This window comes from Topomyia yanbarensis, chromosome 3, assembly GCF_030247195.1.
Source record: "Topomyia yanbarensis strain Yona2022 chromosome 3, ASM3024719v1, whole genome shotgun sequence".
Taxonomy (NCBI): domain Eukaryota; kingdom Metazoa; phylum Arthropoda; class Insecta; order Diptera; family Culicidae; genus Topomyia; species Topomyia yanbarensis.
In genome coordinates, this window is record NC_080672.1 from 72,938,787 (window position 1) to 72,957,869 (window position 19,083).

The following is a 19,083-nucleotide window of genomic DNA, read 5'->3' on the forward strand; positions in this document are numbered from 1 at the left end:
AAGATGACCTACGATAGCACATCTTTCTCGTACCTATGGCGATCGCTATCCATGTATTCAATAAAAGTAAGTCTTTATTTAATGACCCAATTCAGGTTCGAAATCACTCTGAAATACCGCACCAACTAAAAATAGAGAAAACATTCCTTCTCGACAGCTGATGGCTATCAAAAGTAACTGAACCACTGACCCTAGTGGGCCTTGAGCTTCAGCAATGCTTTCTTTTTCAAATCACTGTCTCCCATTCAATAGACTAATTTTATCTTGTTTTTATTTCCAGCACTATCTTCACTTAAAGTATTGTAGATTAGTCTGCCAACTTCTGTTATCAACAACGCACAATACTATTCGTTTTGTTATTCGCTAAACAGATTATTTTCAATTCCAATAGTGGTTATTCCTGAATCCTGAAAAGCTCTATTTGTTGTCAGTGCAGTTTTGAATTAAGTCCAAACTTGGATGAACATCCAACCAAGCTGCTACTATAGTCTATTTTGTTATCATTGATAGATTATGGTCCTCTAAAACTTAATACGTTTAACGCGGCTAAAATATGCTTTCTTGTATAATCGACTTTCAAGATCCCTTCGTGTCACAACTTTTTTATACAGTTTATCTACACTAGAAAAAATCAGCATGCCGTTAAATATAACGTTGCGATAATATCAGTAAGTTCTTCAAAGAGATTTCTCGTTCAAATGTGGGGAAAATATTCCTGCTCGAATAAATATATTTACAATATAAATTGTCCCTCGATTTCTAATCGTTCTCTATCGTCCACTATCCGCGTCCTTTTTTGGCCTCAGGATAAAGTTTAGATTGTAAGCCGTGTTGACCGCGTAATACACGTTGGCGTTGTTCGGCAGCAGCAGTTCCTTGTCGGGTAGCACCTGCGCCAGCGTATACTTATCCGGATCGCCCTCCAGCCCGAGCTTTAGCATCGCATTTCGGATGACCTGCGGTGTTCGCTCGTTGTTCCCCAGCATAATGCTTTTATAAAGCACAATTCCGTCCAGCTCGACATGTTCCGTTTCGTAGGTAACTTTAATAATGTAAAAATCCGGTGAGCTCTTCTTCAGTGGCGAATCGTCCTTCAGCTGCCCGTTGATGATGGGGGCATCCAATCCGTTGTTGTGCCCCTTGGAGACCGAGTTTACCGTAGTGTTTCGTTCTCGGTTTGATTGAGGCGTTCGGATAGCGCTACCGTTAAGGTGATTCGATTTCTGACTACTCGAATTAGTCGATTCCATCGAGAGAGACGATACGCTACTGGCCGCCGACAGTATCGAAGCGTTCGGCGGTGTGACGTCCCGATCTAGCGAATTGTTACGGGAGCTGTAGCTACAAATAAGACAAACCAAGGTTAGTTTAGACACGTTTCACTTCTGACAGCCAACTTACCTCTGATTGGACGCACTATTGATATCACAGTAGAATTGAGAACCAGCCCCACTACTGCTGTTGGATGCGATCGAATCGCTCTTTTTGTGTCCCTGGTGGCTGGGACGTTTGGTCATCTCCGGCATCGGTTCCAACTGACAGCTCAATGTATGCGCTTCCCGTTCGTCTAGGACCAGCAGCGAGGCAAACCACCGATCGAACAGAGCATCCTCTGGCAGATGATATGTATTGGCAGCACCTTGTAGCAGTTTAATCTGAGCTAGCACCTCGAACTCCTTCCGTCGCTTGTCAAAATTGATCAACCCATCCTGTAGCGTATCGGGGATGGCAGCATGAATCATCGTCAGGTCAGTCAGGAATGTCCCCAGATAAGGGATGGTTCCATGGCTAATTAACGTGTTCTGCTTCTGAAATACCTTCTGCAGATGCCGGTCGTTCTCGCCTACCGTATCGGCAAACTTGGCAGTACCTTCCCGCATCAGCACTTCCCGCTGGGCCCAGGCATTATTGTCCTCGGAAAATATCCGAGCCAATTCGGTGTAGAGTTCAAGTTTTTCTCGAGGCAACACGGCCCAGGTTTTCGACAGTCGATAGACGGCGTTTGACTGCAGCCCTGAGATGATCGCCTTCAAGGAGGAGAAGTTTTTCAACAGTCGAAGCTCCTGTGCAATGTCAATCCAAGTGGATATGAGAAGGGCTCGTTCCTAGTAAAAAAAGTAACTCGTTAGATGTTAAATTTAGTTAAAATACAGTTAGTCTTACCTGCGGTTTCAGCCGCGGTTCGATTAGCACACTGGATATCACCCGGAAGGATACCGCATTGAACTGGGTAACGGTGGCGAGTACCGATCCGCACTCGTGCTTGTCCCTGTTGGACCAGATCGCACCTAGACACTGGTGCGGTATCAACCGCTTGAACAGTTCCATATCCATTCGGGTCAGCTGTTCGGCAAAGTGCTTTACGGGGATGTTGGGGAATCGGTACGAGTTCAGCAGATGCGAAGGTGGCCCCCGGAAGGCAGGTTGTAAACACAGCCCACCAAACTGGTCGGTCAGGTCATGGTAATCGCTGGACCATGGCAATGGCGGGGGTATTCTACTGTACTTGTCTAGCCTATTTGTATACCTGGCCGAAGGAAAATAATGATGAGGATGTGCTGCTTATGACAAATGTCAGCCGAACTTACCTATGTAAAGCTTTTACGTGTATTTCTGAATTTGGCAACCGCTTCGATGTGAACGCCAGAAGCCTTTGCAAGTTTTCCGTGTCCCAGTCTTCGGGGAATCCATCCAGCCAAACGTGCAGAACAGAGACTATAATGACAAAGCAGATAGTTAGTTTCTAAAGCTATGTTTTGAACTGTTCACGTTTGAACAAACCTAGAGTTTTCTTGTGCTGATCGTTCAGCGCTTCCGAGGGCAATAGTGCCGTTGGTTCCGAATGTAACTTCTCGTACCGGTTCAGCAGCAATTCCAGAACTTTCTCCGGCTGGGCAAATGTTCGGTACGTGGTAAGGAACACATTCACAAAGGTACTCTCCAATTCTCCGTCATCCGTCGTCAGGGCGTCCACTAGTCGCGAGAGGGTGGCTGCCTTTACGAACCGAACTCGCACGGTTTCCCATTCCAGGTGCGATATTTCATCGTCAGAGTCTTGCTGTAAAAGAAAGGGAGAAAGTGGGTGGTTAGCTTTGGTTATAGGTTAAATTAAAGGGATGTGTTTTTTAAACATTCCAGGTTTCCAAAAACTGTGCATATTGGACGCCACAGTACGTGCCGAAAGTGTGTTGACATGTTGGGTTGGTGTCGAGTGACCGTGTCAGCCAAGCAACTCAGAATGACCCAGCTTATTGACGACAGTATGTTGTGGTTGAAGCTCACCCGAATCTGAACGTGATTAGATGCGTACTTTCCTGCTATGATCACTGATTCATATTGAGGAGAAAGATGTTCTAGCCAAAATGCTAAGCCAGGGAGTGGTCCGTGCACAGCGAAACGAAGTCGGAAAGAAAGTGAGTACGCCAGTGCTCATTTTAACCTTCTTCAAGAATACGTATCTGGAACAAATGAAGATCGGTCTTCTTCGAGTTAGGATGCGGGGAAGGGGCTTCCCTGTCAGAATTGTAAAGGTGATCTCCGTCCAACAAGCGGCCAATGCCCGATTTACAAGAGGTAAAGGTCATCAAAATAAAAGTCCGCGACAATCTGACGCTCCCGAAAGCGCACAATCGAGCAGAACAAGCGAGTAAAGGCAGCTATATGTTCAGACAACTGCACAACCGAATTAGATCCTTAACAAGCTGAAAGACTTAAAGCTCACGGATTCGAAACGAGGTTGACCGCAGAAGTAAAACACCCTGTTCAACAAATTCACGACAACCTCACTTGATAATCGGATTCCACAACCAACGAAATCGCACACATGGGTTACTCAGTCGACGAAGTAGAGATTAGCGAGGCACCTTCTAGCCAGTCTTTTCGATAATTCTCAAGTTTGGAAATGAGGAAAGTGTAGTACTCCCTCCAATGCCAGCACAATAGGGCGTAGGAACCATCCGGGTCATCCTACCCTAACCCGTGGAATTCACCATTGTGGTCGTTTGGAACAACGATTTCACCAACCAGCGAAAAGACCATACTAAATTGGCTCAGCTACTACTGCAGCCCCGGGGGTAGCAGGGACACGAAGACAGGTGTTAAAGGGGTTAACGCCCCCCACCCCGCCCCACCTGCGACTTGGGGAGTCTTGGTAGGATTTGGTATGGTAAGGCAATGTAGGGCTCTACTAAACCTCTATAAAATGCCATATAAATTCGAAAGAGCTCCGTCGACGCGAGTCGGTGCCGCTTCTGCTAAGATTATATCTAGGACTGTAGTATAAAACACCCTAACCCAATTGGAGTGTTAACTGGCACATTAGGATCAATACCAGTAAGATCCTAATTACGGCATACAGCCGGCAGAACACGGATGTGAGTAAGAATTTCATCAAAATTGATCCACAAACCGACAGCCACGTCATTCCAGTGAGGATGGTTAACACTGCCCCGAAACGACGAGTGGGCTAGTGGTACTGGCTGTCCACGTCCCGTTAAAACTGTGGTAGCTCTCCAAGTACGCTCGAAACCCAGCACCCTAATCGGTGGAAGTAGGCTCAGTTGAACGTTCACGGCTAGCGCCGATCCGGCTCTGAACGCGGTAACCCATGAAGGATCGCGTCAACCCTCGCATGCGACCTCACTGCTTGCAAAGCTAACCATGAGATCATATAGATGCGACTACTTACTACGGGCGAAAGATCTGAAAATATTGAGAAACACATGACAAAAGGCTTCTTATGCCCAGAGTACAAAAAGACGAAGGCTAGCCAATGATGATGGTGACACCCCAGCTTAATCTCAATCATTGCGACGTTGTCCTGACGCTAGCCGGTGAGACCCTTGAGGAGATGTTGACGGCAGAGACAATAGACATCGTAAAATACTGAATGGTTGATCCCAAGTCGCAACTGGTTCATCACAAGGCGGAGGTCGTGCTGGTCAGCAACTGTAAGAAAAAATCCAGCGCGTCGTATTCAGCGTCGAGGGACACTCAATCCTATAGATTCGTGCGCTGAAGAACCTGGATGTGATAGTCGACGATCGACTAAATTACAAACAAGGGGAGGAACATGGAATTTGGTAGATATTAAATAATAATGCTTGTAAACCTGCTATAAAAATTAATACCAGTCAGAACTTTCTTTAGCTCAGATGCCATTACCTTTTGTTTGACTTCCAAGGATCGCTTCGTATTAGCTTCGCAACTTTTTGAAAACAAATCAAAATGGGAACTGCTCTAAGATAACTGAATCTTCTCACCCACCAAAATCTCCAACTAACTCCCGCCATTCAGTTGGCGCAAACCATGTGCAGTCTGTCCGTTCTTTAGAAATACCTACAGAAGCATGCTATCAGATGTCTTAGTAATAAAAATGCATGAGGTTCACCGAAATATGGAACGTAAGTGCCAATAAAACATAAGAAGCAATATAAACTTATCACCCTAAGTACATACAAAAATATTTTGATATAAGACGTGGCTGTAACTTCTGTGGATATCTTTAAACATTTTTCCAAAGCTTCAATAAATCAGTAACAAAAATATGATGTATCGTATTTAAATGCAATTAAAAGAAGAGAAAAAGCAACAGTTCTCACGGTATCACATAGTTATTCAAATGAACTTAAGATATAAAACCCCTTTCAAATGACCACCTCTTTCAAATGACATCCGCATTGATGATGTCTCTCACCATTTTGTGGTAACCGGAAGTCACCATCTCGGATTTCGAAATGGCGCTAATCATCAATTCCTGATGTCTGCTGACCACGCCCTTTCAAATGACATCCATATTGAAGATGGTTCTCACTATTTTGTGAAACTAGGAGTCGCCATCTTGCATTTCAACATGGCGCTAATCATCAATTTCCAATGTCTGCTTCTCCTTCTTTCATAAGACATTGATGGTGGTTCTTACTATTTTGTGGTAGCCGGAAGTCGCCATCATGGATTTCAAAATGGCGATAATCGTCATGTTTCGATATGCTGACCACCCCCTGTCAAATGACACCTATATTTATGGTGAATCTCACTATTTTGTGGTAATCGGAAATCGCTATCTTGGATTTCAAAATGGCGCTTATCACCAATTTCCGATGTCTGCTGACCACCCCCTTTCAAATAACAGCCATAATGATGGTGGTTCTCACTATTTTGTAGTAACCGGAAATCGCCATCTTGGAGTTCAGAATAGCAGTAATCGTCAATTTTCGGTGTCTGCTGACCTATACGGATCCTAAATCTCACGATTTATACTCACAAGTCCGAATAAGAAATATTATGAACGCCTGCTTTGAATCTATGTATTATTTTCTTAACGCAAAAATGGGTTAATATTCTATACCGTTCTTGCCCCGAAAATTTTGTCGAACCATTTTTGCGCTAAATAATTATTGACCCACTTTTGCCTGAGGTTGTGATAAATATACAGTCGGGTCTCCTACTACGCGATTAACTGGGGCTGTGAAAAAGAAATCCGCGTTGTAGGATACCCATAGCTTATGGGATTTTGACTAATTGGGGTTGTGGCCGATTATTTCGTCCGTGTCAACATGGCAAAGTTGTTGTACTCATTTGGGCCTACAACTTAGAGTCATAGAGTGTACAATTACAAATCCCGGACCATATACGCCCGTGATCCCCAATATATTTTATAGTAAATTCCGAGAAGTCGACTGTGACAAAATGTTTTACACTGACGGATCAAATCTCGATGGGTCCACTGGCTTCGGTATCTTCAAAAATACTATCACCGCTTTATTCAAGCTCAATGATCCCGCTTCAGTTTACGTTGCAGAGTTAGCTGCAATTCAGTACACCCTTGGGATCATCGACACTCTGCCCACAGATCACTACTTCATCATTTCGGACAGACTCAGCTCTATCGAGGCTCTTTGTGCGATGAAGCCTAAAAAGCAATTCCCGTATTTTCTGAGAAAGATACGGGAGTCCTTGTGTACGTTATCTGAAAAATCATATCAGATTACCTTTGTTTGGGTCCCCTCTCATTGCTCTATCCCGGGCAATGAAAAGGCCGACTCATTAGCAAAGGTGAGCGCATTAAATGGTGACATATACGACAGAACCAATCTGCTTCAACGAATTTTTTAGTATTTGTCGTCAGAGGAGACTCAACAGTTGGCAAACCTCGTGGAGCAATGGTGAACTTGGACGATGGCTACATTCGATTATCCCTAAAGGTATCAACGAAGCCTTGGTTCGGGGAGATGGATGTGGGTCGGGATTTTATTCGTGTAATGTCCCGACTTATGTCCAATCACTACACCTTGGATGCGCATTTGTGGCGTATTGGGCTTACGGAAAGTAGTCTGTGCGCTTGTGACGAGGGCTATCACGACATCGAACACGTTGTCTGGGTGTGCGCGGGGTATTTGGACGCCAGGTCTCAGTTAAAGGATTCCCTTCGGGCCCGAGGTAGACCACCCAATATCCCAGTCTGATACATGCTGGCAAATCGTGATTTCCCCTATATTTCTTTTATTTACACTTTCATAAAAACGATAAATATCCCAATTTAGCCCCTCTCTTTAATTTCTCGTTTTTTGAAGTTTCCTCCGGCCTTGTGGAACCGATTAGCTTCAGAGTGCCACTATGTAACCGCCGTCGCCCTTACCACTACGCCTGCATAGAAGGAAACTGAAGCGAGAGCGATTCGAGGTACGATGACTTTTGAAAGATTCCCCGCGGGTCCGAAGCATAGTTTGTTTCGCTGATCTCCCGTTTGAGCGAAATTGCAAGTTTGGCTCTTCTTTCGCTGTCACCATACGACTTCTCTCCCCTGTCCTGGATACGCCTTCTCTCCCCTGTCCTTGATACAACTGCTGCTACACTGATGTGGAAATAAGCCACCCTCTGAATATCTTGACGAAGCATAAGCCTTCGTTAAAAAATCAATTTTGTATTCTGTATTCCTGGTTTTAAGATAGCTGTAATTTTTACTCTTTATTGAAACTCTTGTCCTCCATCTTGTAAATAGAATAGTTTTAAGATATCTGTGAAATCTCTCATAAATATTTGTTCCCCCTTTTGTGTACTAAACTATATTGTTAGTTTTACGATAACTGTAAAATTTTTCGTAAAATGCTATTAACAGATCTTCTGGGAAAGGAAGGAATGTTAGTCCGATACATGTTGCTACTAGAGACCGAGGAATCCTCTGCATCTCCACATGTATCACGGGAAGGGGACAGTTGTTAGTAAGTGTGCCAATAGCATTATCATGTAATAATTGCTCTGGGCAGCCGGCTGCCGAGAATTCGGGAAATTTATCATTTGTTGTATTAATACGATTAGCAAAATAAGCAACTTGAACTCCGGATAGCGGCTATAAGGAGCACTGCTTATATTGTTTAATAATATTCAATCACGCGACGAATTTTTCGTGGTTTCTATCGTGTCAGTGCTGATTTTACCCGGCGATCGCTTGAATAAAATGAGGAATCTTATACAGAATGTTCATCAGACTCTTCCATAGGTATCGCGGAGTTGGTGGTTTGGAAGGGAATAGGGTCTAAGATTCGCTCCAAGTAAGCGATGCGATCTGTAAAGCATAGTTTATTAGGTAGTAGTTCAGTTGGTTTTCAAGAAGTTCGCTCGAAAAATAAGATCTTGTTTAGTTTTTGGTTCTTTTAAAATTGGGGTAGCCGGCTACCGAGAGTATCCTGTTTTCTAAACAAAAGCAATTTCACATCCACACAGCCGATCGTGGGAATATTGCCTAGAAAAGCCAATCTTATCTGCATAATGGGCCGGATCACTATTTATTGCGACAGTATTCTGACAAATTTCACTATTCCTTCTCGACGATATATTTATTGGGTTGAACACTACCGAGTGATAACACGTTATACAAAGAGTTATGATAGCTCTACATGTTATAAATCAACGAAAGTATTTCCTATTTCTAATATCGGATTGTTTGTGAAATACACGTATACGTACGATTATATCGAACATTGATGAAAAATACAGAGGATCGTTAACCTGATGCACGGGCTTGTTACCAATAACCGAACATGAAATTAGATTCATTAAAACAGACGCGCCGAATTTTCAGTACGTATTGACCCGCGATCATCGATACTAGTCAAATTAAAGTCTTATTGGAGCTGCTTTCCGAACAACTTTTACGGTATTATTTTCTCGGCTAGATCTGTTCGCACTCTCATTCGGCTACTATCGGTAGAAGGCTGATAGCTCCCAGTCGTCGCCGGTCTAAGGACCAAATGTCATCAATAGACAGACTCGCGTGGAGGCATGAGATAGAATTGAAAGCTAACCAATGAAAATGACAGCAAAACGCTTATTCTTCGTGCTGACATAACTGAAGGTAATTGCCAACCGGTCCCCGATCCCTCTCGTGAATTGTAAATTCTCAAACCTTATACACGATTGAAGTCATCATTCTACTCAAATAAGGCCATGTGTTTTCCCTAAGCACATTGAATGCTATGTGGATCAGTTCCCCCGTTGGTAAAGCAAAGCCTAAACAAACATGGAAATTAGTTTACTCAGTCCAAAGAAAAGTTGGCCGACCGGCAGAGACGTGTTCCCTTACAGCGCCATTACATCAACGAACAACCAAAATTTACATGCGACAAAATATCTGCAATCCTGAATATAAAAGAATCAAAACCTCTAGTCATTTGCAATAAAATAAGAAAGTAAAAAAAACAGTTGAATGTCCAAGACGGCTCATTTTCAAAGATAGCACCGCCGATGAAACACCCAATAAAAAAAATAGGTGACAAGGGACGCGGACGAAATTAGCTGAGCACCGACCGGCTGGTTCGCCACCTATTTTTCGGACGAAGAATTTTGGGGCGACACCTGGTAGTCGCTAGTCGCTGGTGAAACGCCAATTGTTTGAATATGTCATTTCTTCTTATTGCCATATTTTTTCACTTTTCGGATCGCATTTTTTTCTCTGAAAAACCATTTTGCACTATTTTTACAATGTACACTGTGTTTCTAGATGTTTTCTGTGCACTTTTATTGTCCTTGCATCGGTAATCGACGGCCCGTAATGCGAGGAACAGATATTTTTTTCATTTGCCGGAATTCGATTTTCACAAACTGTCACCACTCGCGTCTGTCGAAAATATGCCGAAAATGCTTTTATAAGCCACTTCACTTTATATAATCATTGAATTGCACTGTTATTAACACTTTTGATAACCGGGAGGCAGTAAACTGTGCCGAAAATGATAAAAATTAACCCATTCATAGGCAGGTCGAGCTCTGTCCTACGGCGAACAAATTAGTTCAGAACTCGCTCACTAGATGGCGCTAATGAGAATGAAATATTATAGATATATTTCTAAGGTCCGATAATTTAGGAAAACGCTGTTTTTGGTAAAGGTCTTCAGGAGGACAAGTGCTGTTTGACAATGTATAGAAAAATTTTGATTTTACCCGCTAGGTGACGCTAGTGAGCACGCATTTTTGCTTTCAATTTCTGCATCTCAACATTAAGGCAATTTAGAAGGGCGGTGTCTTCAACAAAGTTGCTCGAATGGTCGAGGATAACCCAACGGTACCAGATTAGTTTAGAATACTCTCACTATGTTGCGCTAGTGAGCGTACATGCTTTCAGGATGTGGTAGATTGTGATATACCTCAAATGTCTAATGATTGCGCTTTCGGCAAAGTTCTTGAAGGCTACTCGATTATGGATAGATTAAATTGGAATGGACCCGCAAGGTTACGATAGTGAGCAAGTATATATTTTAAATTCTGTATCTCGAGATCATGATTTTTTGCAACGGTTTTAAAGTGTGGTAATTACTAGGTGACGCTAGTAAGCACGTGTTCTGGGTGACACTTGTAAGCACGCATTTTTTTTAATATCGCCATTTCAATATTATTAAGGCAGCTTAGAAAGGTGGTGTCTTCAACAAAATTGTTTGATAGATCAAGGACTACTCAATGGTGACCGATTAGTTTGGTATTCTCTCACTATGCGGTGTTAGTGGGCGTGGTACGATTATTGGAATTATCTAAAATTGATGAAAGTTGCCATGAAAATTCTATTAGTTAACTTGGGTGCTTATGCTATAGCATTTGCGAAGTTAAATTCAGATGAAGGACTATCTGTGACAGTGGACACTAAGCTAACAAAGTATCAATATTTATTAATTTGAGAATTAATTATGAGAAGGCGTTTTTTAATATTTGGCTAGATTATAAAAAAGTGTTTTTTTTTCTAAAATAAGTGTTATACCTAAAAAGAAAACACAGCTGGAAATCAATCTAATTTAAGCTAGTTTGAACACACAATTAATAAAATTGTCGATTAAAATCAACAAACAATATCCGAGTTGTTAGGTGAACGTCATAGAAAGAGTGTCGATAGATTTCATCATTTAATGTAAAAGTTGTAGTGAAAATAAATATAACAGGTTACTAAAGTACGTTGTAATCTAATCTTGTTGTAAGAACCTAATTAACAATAATGCAATCGGATAGCCCATTTATGTTCTCATTTGCATTCATCACCAACTACTGGCAAAACTTATACCATAAAATTTGTGAAAGAATCAATTTGTCACTGTTAGATGGACATGATATATGGTGGATAAAGGGCATCGCAGGTTAAAACGATCGGGGGAGGGGGTGATGTAGGGAACGAAGGCGTAAGGGAATGCAGGTAGGGTGGGGTTGGCAGAGGTTGATGGAAGATGCAACAACCAACCGCATATTATAGCCTCCATTTGAGACTTGGTTTATGAAAACAGATTTAGTCATCACTGAAGAACCGATGTGACTTTAATTCTGGAATACGTCCTGCCGCATAGTAGATAATATATTCAAAGAATCTTTGATTGGCCATCAGTGGTCTAGACTTGCAAAAAGAATTAATTTTCTGTTTGTTACAATGGATTTTCAACCCTTGAAGTATTACTTTATATGGAAATTACTATATGGCCGCAGTAACCAATAGGTAACTCCGGAACCAAATGTCAGATGTGAATGAAACTCAAAAGAAGTCTTTGGGAGTGTTATATTATTATTCATTTGGAATCAAGTTTGTAAAAATCGGAGAAGAATTCCCCGAGAAAAAGTAATGACATTAACTTAGGAACATGGTAAGTACCCGGAGCATCAAGAACCGTCATAGATGGCCAATGTGAACAAAACTGCTTTGAATGATCATTAGTGATCTAGTCCTGCAAATCCAAATAATGTTGAACCCTTTTTAATACGTATTACACGATTTGGGCATCATGCTATTACCAGCTCATATGGGAATTTGCTGTGGCCGCACTCTTCAAGCCGTAGCTTTGGAACCGAAGATCCAATCGACAAAAAATTCAATATTAGCTTATGGGAGTGTTATATCGTTCATTTGAAATTAAGTTTGAGCGATTCGGTTCGGCCATCTCTGAGAAAAAAGGGAGTTATGGAAATATATACACACATACACATACATACAGACGCTTGCTGATCTCGACAAACTCAGTCGAATGGAATATGAGACTCGACCATCTATTGAGAAAGGCAAAAAAGTAACGAAAATATTGACTTTGTATACTTAGTTTCAGGGGAATATGAAAAATTGTGGAATAATGTAATTCAAAGTTAAAAACGATTTAATCCACCTAGCAGTGAAATGAGACATTTCTTACATATATCACTGTTGGATCATTCAATAGTTTGCAGAACTCGTGCGAAGTAGGCACCCAACTAGAGATGGGATGAAAACAGTTTCTAGTCCTGCAGGAATAAAATCTCGAATAAACTAAATAAATGATAGAAAATCATTAAAACGAACGAAATTTAAAAATAAAGAAAAAATGAAATAAACGGTGTTAAAATCCACAAAATGAGTAGAATAAATAATATAAATCAAAATTATAAAATACACAAATCAAATTAGATTAGCTCATTGAATGAAAATTTAAACTACATTTAGAAATAGTTATAAGAGGGTGTACCCCATTAGGCATAAGTACGTTAGGCATACGGACGTTTGACATACGTACGTTAGGCATAATGAACGTTAGGCCTAAAGATGTTAGGCATAATGGACGTTAGGCATAATTGACGATTGGAATAATGGTCGTTAGGCATAAATTAACATGTTGAAGTATCACTCAACAGAATTTAACAGAAGCTGATCAAACTCGATCATAATTTGATTCTACTGTGTATACTTGAAGATATATTTGCTCAAATTAACGAAGCAAACCGAACGCTTGGCATACGGATATACAGCCTGTGTGTATTACTCGACGCACAACCAATAAATTGCACCTAACTAAAATAGATTCAACCTGTTTGTAAAAATAAGGAGGTTTTATGCCTATTGGAAACCTAGCTCCAGGAGGCTTTTACCTGCTTCACATAAATATACCTATAAAATAAAATAATAAAATCAATCTCACTTGTGTTAAGGTACGATTAACGCACATTAACTTTGATTTGTTCTTACATAATGCATGGTGCAATTGTCCAAGATGAAAATATATATCTTGAGGAACAGTTCATGAAAGAAAGAATGATGAATTTGCTGCTTCTATATTGCTTATCTCCCATATTATTCTGTCCAATGATTATATTATTGAGGCCATCAAAGATAAAACTACGGAAACTGCAAGTTTTCATAACATCATGGCTGTTCATTATTACTCTTTATTGTTCAATATTTGGATATAATAGTATTGATAATACATCCAACAAACTTGAAATGGGATTGAATCAAAACTGTTCACTCAAATGAAGAAAACATTCAGCTCATCCATGGAAAAATATAAAACAAATTCTACACTTGTAAGAAATAAATATCTCGCTTGGTGTTGGTGTACTGTCTCTCGAAGGTATGCAATTTTATACATCAAAGCTTCTAACCCGTAAAATGAGCATAAGATTGAAATCTCTAAAATAAAGAAAACCTTGCAATTATTTTTATATTTTTTATAAATTATGCCTATCGTCCATTATGCCTAACGGATATTATGCCAATCGTCCATTATGCCTAACGTCCATTATGCCTATCGTACTTATGCCTAACGTCGCGCACCCGTTATAAGACTAATAGAATAAATTGACTCGAACTAACAAATTGAATGAAATAAATTAAAAAAAGGACTGAACATGAAATGAATAAAATTAAAGATAAAAACAAAATGAATTAAATGAATCAAATGAATCAATTTGATTAAGTCCTATACGATCCAATGAATAATTTAATGAATTCAGTGAATATAATGAATCAAATGAATGAAATGGATCAAATGAACAAAATTAATAAAATAAAAAATAAATGAAATGAATAAATAAAACAAACGAATCAAATAAACAAACTGGACTGAATTGATAAAATAAATAAAAAGAAGAAAATGGGCAGAATAAAATGCATTGAATAAAATGAAAAATCAAAGATGTTAAAAGGTTATATATTATTGGAAAAAAATAAATTGTGTCGAATAAATTATTTGGATGAAACTAATGTAACTGAAAAAATAGTCAGATTATTAAAATGAAGAAACTGAACAAAATGTATGAACTGGAAAAAATGAATAGAATGCATAGAATGAAAACAGTGAATAAAATAAGTTAAATGAATTATATGAGTAAAATGTACGAAAAGAATAAACTGATCAGAGTGAATCCAAAGAATGAAACGAATAAAATAGATAAAATGAACGGAGATGGACAAAATGAATAAAGATGCTGAATGAAATATTTAATTAAAATGCAATGATCATATATGTAAAGTTAAAAAACATTTTTGTATAATGAAAATGAATAAACCGGATCGTACGAATTTGACATCAGAAAGTTATGAAATGTTTTTGAAAATCCAAGCTTATGAGAAAAGGCTAATTAATATACAATGCACTTTCTATGGCTTTCAAGCCCCTTGAACAGAGAGCGACAGAGGGAGAATGCGATGAAATGTAGATATTTCAAAGTTTTCAATTGCATTAAAATAAATAGTGTGAAGTATCTATGTCGTATGTATGTCGATAGCATAAAGGCATGCATTCAGTTGATTATTATGCAGTCTCTTTCCAGTCATCCTTATAGCTTGCATATTGTTTCGTTCGGAATTTTCGTTCAGGAAATAGGTATAAATAAGTGCTATACAAACACATACTGTGAAAAAGAAATGGTTCAAACTATTGGGATGACAAAAAGAGCTAAATTTTCGCTAGAGTTCTGGGATTCAAAAATACGGTTGCTTTCGGTGATGCCATGAGTATAATTATATGAGAAATCTTTTATCTCACTACTAGGTTACTTCATGATCTGTGTATTAATATACCATCCAACATTTGTCTCACGATTGAACGCAACGCCTAATCCAAGGGATAAGTACAAGAACTCTAGAAAAAATTTCAATATGAACACATTATTGTGTTTTTGAAGTAAGCATATTGATTTTTGAGAAATAGTTCATTCATTATTGAGGTAATTCATAAAATATTTTCAAAATCGAGTTCCTCGAAGCACATAGATGTGTTTTCATACACCCGATATTCAAAATCGGTTTAGCTTTGCCCTTAAAACACCAGCGAAGCAATACTCTGTACGAAACGGTCTCCTTTTTAATTAGTGTCAATTGGTAAGCGAGGAATAAAAATACAAAATGTTTAATATCTCCGTCGCTCGCGAACGGATTTTGACAATATATAGCTTGTTCGAAAGGTATTTTCACAAGGTTTCTAATTATGCTCAACATTGCTATGTTCGAAAGTTATTTACTAAAAACCTGTAATGTTTTGACAAAATTATCCATATTTCAGAAAGTAAACAAGTAAACATATCCAAAAATCAAATGGCAACGTTAGGCCTTTCATTTGGAACTAGTTTCATTAAGATCGGTTCAGCAATTGCTGAGGTAATTACATGACATTTTGTACATACATACATACATACATACATACACACATACACACATACACACATACACACATACACACACATACAGACATTGTCTCAATTTGTCGAACTGAGTCGATTGGTATATGAGACTCGGCCCTCCGGGCCTCGGAAAAAGTTTTCAAAGTTTGAGCGAATCCTATACATTTCTTTTGTAAGAAATGTAAAAATCCGTTAAAAATTCACCATGTTCAAATAATTACAAAAATTATGAATTGATAAACCTATTTTTCTAAAGTAATTCATTAGAGTATGGTTTGAATAAAAAAAAATTCAAAAAAAAATGGGCAAAACCACAAAAAATCATTTTTTACTATTTTGGCCAGGATTTGGAAGTAAATACACCTCTGTGCGGCGGTAAGTTAATATCTAATGTTTGATTTTATAAGCAGCTACTGAACTGAACCAAGTCATCGACTGATTATAATACACATAATCGACTGGAATCGAGTGAGACTGTATCACCAGCTTTTGTGCCTTGGTGTTATGGTAAAGATAAGGATAGGTCTCACAAACCATTCGTTAAATGTTCACGTATCGACCAGGAAAGATTTTTAGTAGGATCGTGGCACAAGCCCGACAGCTGTCATGTATCTTCTAGAATCATCTGCGAAATCTGTCGTATTAGAAGGTCAAACTCCACAACGCAATGTAGTACCAACAATGTGCTTTGATTTTAGCGTTGACCGTAATAAACAACTCTATTGTCACGAATCCAATCGTGTGGAATGTCCAAGCTATAAATCTCTTGAATCACATCAACCAGATCTGGCCAAACCTTAGCAAAACGGTCGGAACAATGCTCTCAAAATAGAAGCGACCCGTGTACTAAACGAACGTGGTGTTAAAACCAGATAGGTATACTATAAGTCTATTGATTGTCCGTCATCCCTATTTAAACTTGCACAGTGTATTGGAGCCGGCCCGATCTAAATGGCACACTTAATCAGGGATGCTATTGTTTCGAATAAAAAGATAAATTAGCAGTCAAACGCGTGGGAAATCTGGCCTCCAGCCGTTAGTAGGTATAGGTGGTCAGTCGATGGCATGTGAACCGTTCACAGTTTAACAATGCACTATAGAATCTAAGTGGAGCTTGCTGGGTGATTTGTCATCGCGGTCAGCTGTAGTTGAAGTATTATTTGCTACACTTGGAAAAAGTTGTGGGAATTTTTAGACAGATATGTTACGTAACGAATAATGCATAAAATTAATCTATGTGAGATTTCAAGGTATGTATGTCGACGAGATCGGTTTCCAATAGCACGAATCAAAAATTATAATTAAATATTTTCATTTCATTTTGCATGTAGGTTGAAAAGCGTATCATCAAGTTGTGCACTGTCTCACCCCTCAGTATTAAATCAGCTAAATCTTCATTACTTGTCGGTCACTCATCAGCACCCGTAACTTGACCGATTAGCCGAGCTTGATCCGGACGAAGAGACTAATCTCCGATTTTAATTAGGCAGCAAAATGATGAGGATGATCTCAATTAGTCCCTCCACATCTCGTTAGAGGTGCTGCCAACGGGTGGAAAATATGCTGCAGAGAAAATTTTCGAACTCAAGAGAATAAATCTACCAAGGTTCCGGTCCGGTTGTATACAATGTATACAAGTTATGAGACATTGTAAGATAAATATGAGAAATTTGCTACAAATATCATCCCTACCAGTGCTGTACCATCTTGCGCTTCCGGGCAGAACTTGTTTGCAACCAGCTCGATGAAAAAAGAAGCCATTTAATAGAATTAAAAACCCGGCGGATACTTACGCTGCTGGCACTCGGTGTCGGCCGGTGGTAGCGGACCTTCTTCAAGTAGACGGTATAGATGGCGTCCTCCTCGCGCTCCTCGCCCCATAGTCGCCAGGTGGGCTGCTGGGAAGAAATGAAAGTTCTCTCATCAAATCGGGTGCAATGCGATGGACAAGGGCGAAATGAGAAAATCGTTAATTAGGTTTGCATAGTCTGAGGGTTTTTTTCCTCTGAAACTTAATGGAAATCTCCGGAAAATTCCATCAGAATGCAGGTCAGCTGAGAATTAATGTACTTCGAACGGTCCGTAGTAGCAGAGTTATAGCTAGTTTTTTCATACATAATTAAACATACCAATCATGGTTCAATCTCGTCTCATGAATAGTTTTACTACTTATATACAACCCTGATTCCCATCAACGCGAAACTAAAATAATTATGAAGCCAAAAAATCAAAGAAGTTATTCATAAAATGGGTAGTATGATTAATATAAATTAAATTAATAAAATAAATAAATCAAATTTGCTGAAATGAAAATTAGACACCATTAAAAAAGTTGTAAAATTAAGATAGTAAATTTAGTTGTTTCAAGCTAACAAATTGTCATCCAATAATAAAAAAACCGCCTAGACCGAATTAATAAAATGAACAAACTTAATAAAATATGCGTCATTCCACGCGAAATGATGAAAAAAAAGTTGGAAACTTGACCCTGACAGATTTGAACCAATTTTGGAGCAATTATTCATCCAGGTCCAATATATAGAAATCTAAATTTTTATGTCAATTAAATCATCCCTTGGTCCATGGGAGCACCCCCATCCCCCTTTGTCAAATTGCTAAAACCCTTAATTTTCTATTGATTATACCTCCAGTCTTAAACAAACCACAAGATGTTTTTAGATGGAAATTGTTGAGTCTAAAAAATATTAGTAGTTTTTAGCGGCAGTGCTGCCAACTATGCTATTTTTTCACGAAAAAGTTCATTTTTCCCACTATACATATATTTTAATATTGAAAATTCTAATTTCATCGTGTTGCTCATACATTTTTACATTAAAAATACTTCTAATCTTAATATAATTTGAGCCAATCCCGATATACACCGTTTCGAAGGAAAAAACTTGCATGTCACCATGTAAACTTTCATTTTTATCGACAAATATTGAGAAGATCTTCAAGTGGTCCTGATCTGCTAGAGAAAAAACAAAAACGTAGTTTTTCATCATTTCTCGTGCACTTCACGATAAATTATGTGTGAACGTAGTATACTAAAGTTGGATTTAATTATCGTTGTGCACTTGCCATTTTATATGAGAAAGTGTGGTTTTGTCGCTTCAAAACAATGTAGCTCAGGATAAGCTAAAATTATATTGAAATTAGAATTGTTTTTATGTAAAAATGTCTGAGGCACAC

At 39.1% G+C, this 19,083-nt stretch overlaps 1 protein-coding gene across 1 annotated transcript in view; it reads right to left on the reverse strand.

The window, feature by feature from the left end:
* Positions 1 to 244: 244 nt before the first annotated feature.
* LOC131693873 (ral guanine nucleotide dissociation stimulator-like 1) overlaps positions 245 to 19,083 on the reverse strand; it is an 83,897-nt gene continuing 65,058 nt past the window's right edge. Inside the window, exons 3-8 of the mRNA XM_058982120.1 lie at positions 17,685 to 17,789; positions 2,782 to 3,058; positions 2,589 to 2,715; positions 2,164 to 2,527; positions 1,402 to 2,105; positions 245 to 1,341 (exon numbers count right to left, since the gene is read on the reverse strand). Of these exons, the coding sequence (XP_058838103.1) occupies positions 771 to 1,341; positions 1,402 to 2,105; positions 2,164 to 2,527; positions 2,589 to 2,715; positions 2,782 to 3,058; positions 17,685 to 17,789 (2,148 nt within the window). The 3' untranslated portion in view covers positions 245 to 770. The remainder of the gene's footprint in view (positions 1,342 to 1,401; positions 2,106 to 2,163; positions 2,528 to 2,588; positions 2,716 to 2,781; positions 3,059 to 17,684; positions 17,790 to 19,083) is intronic.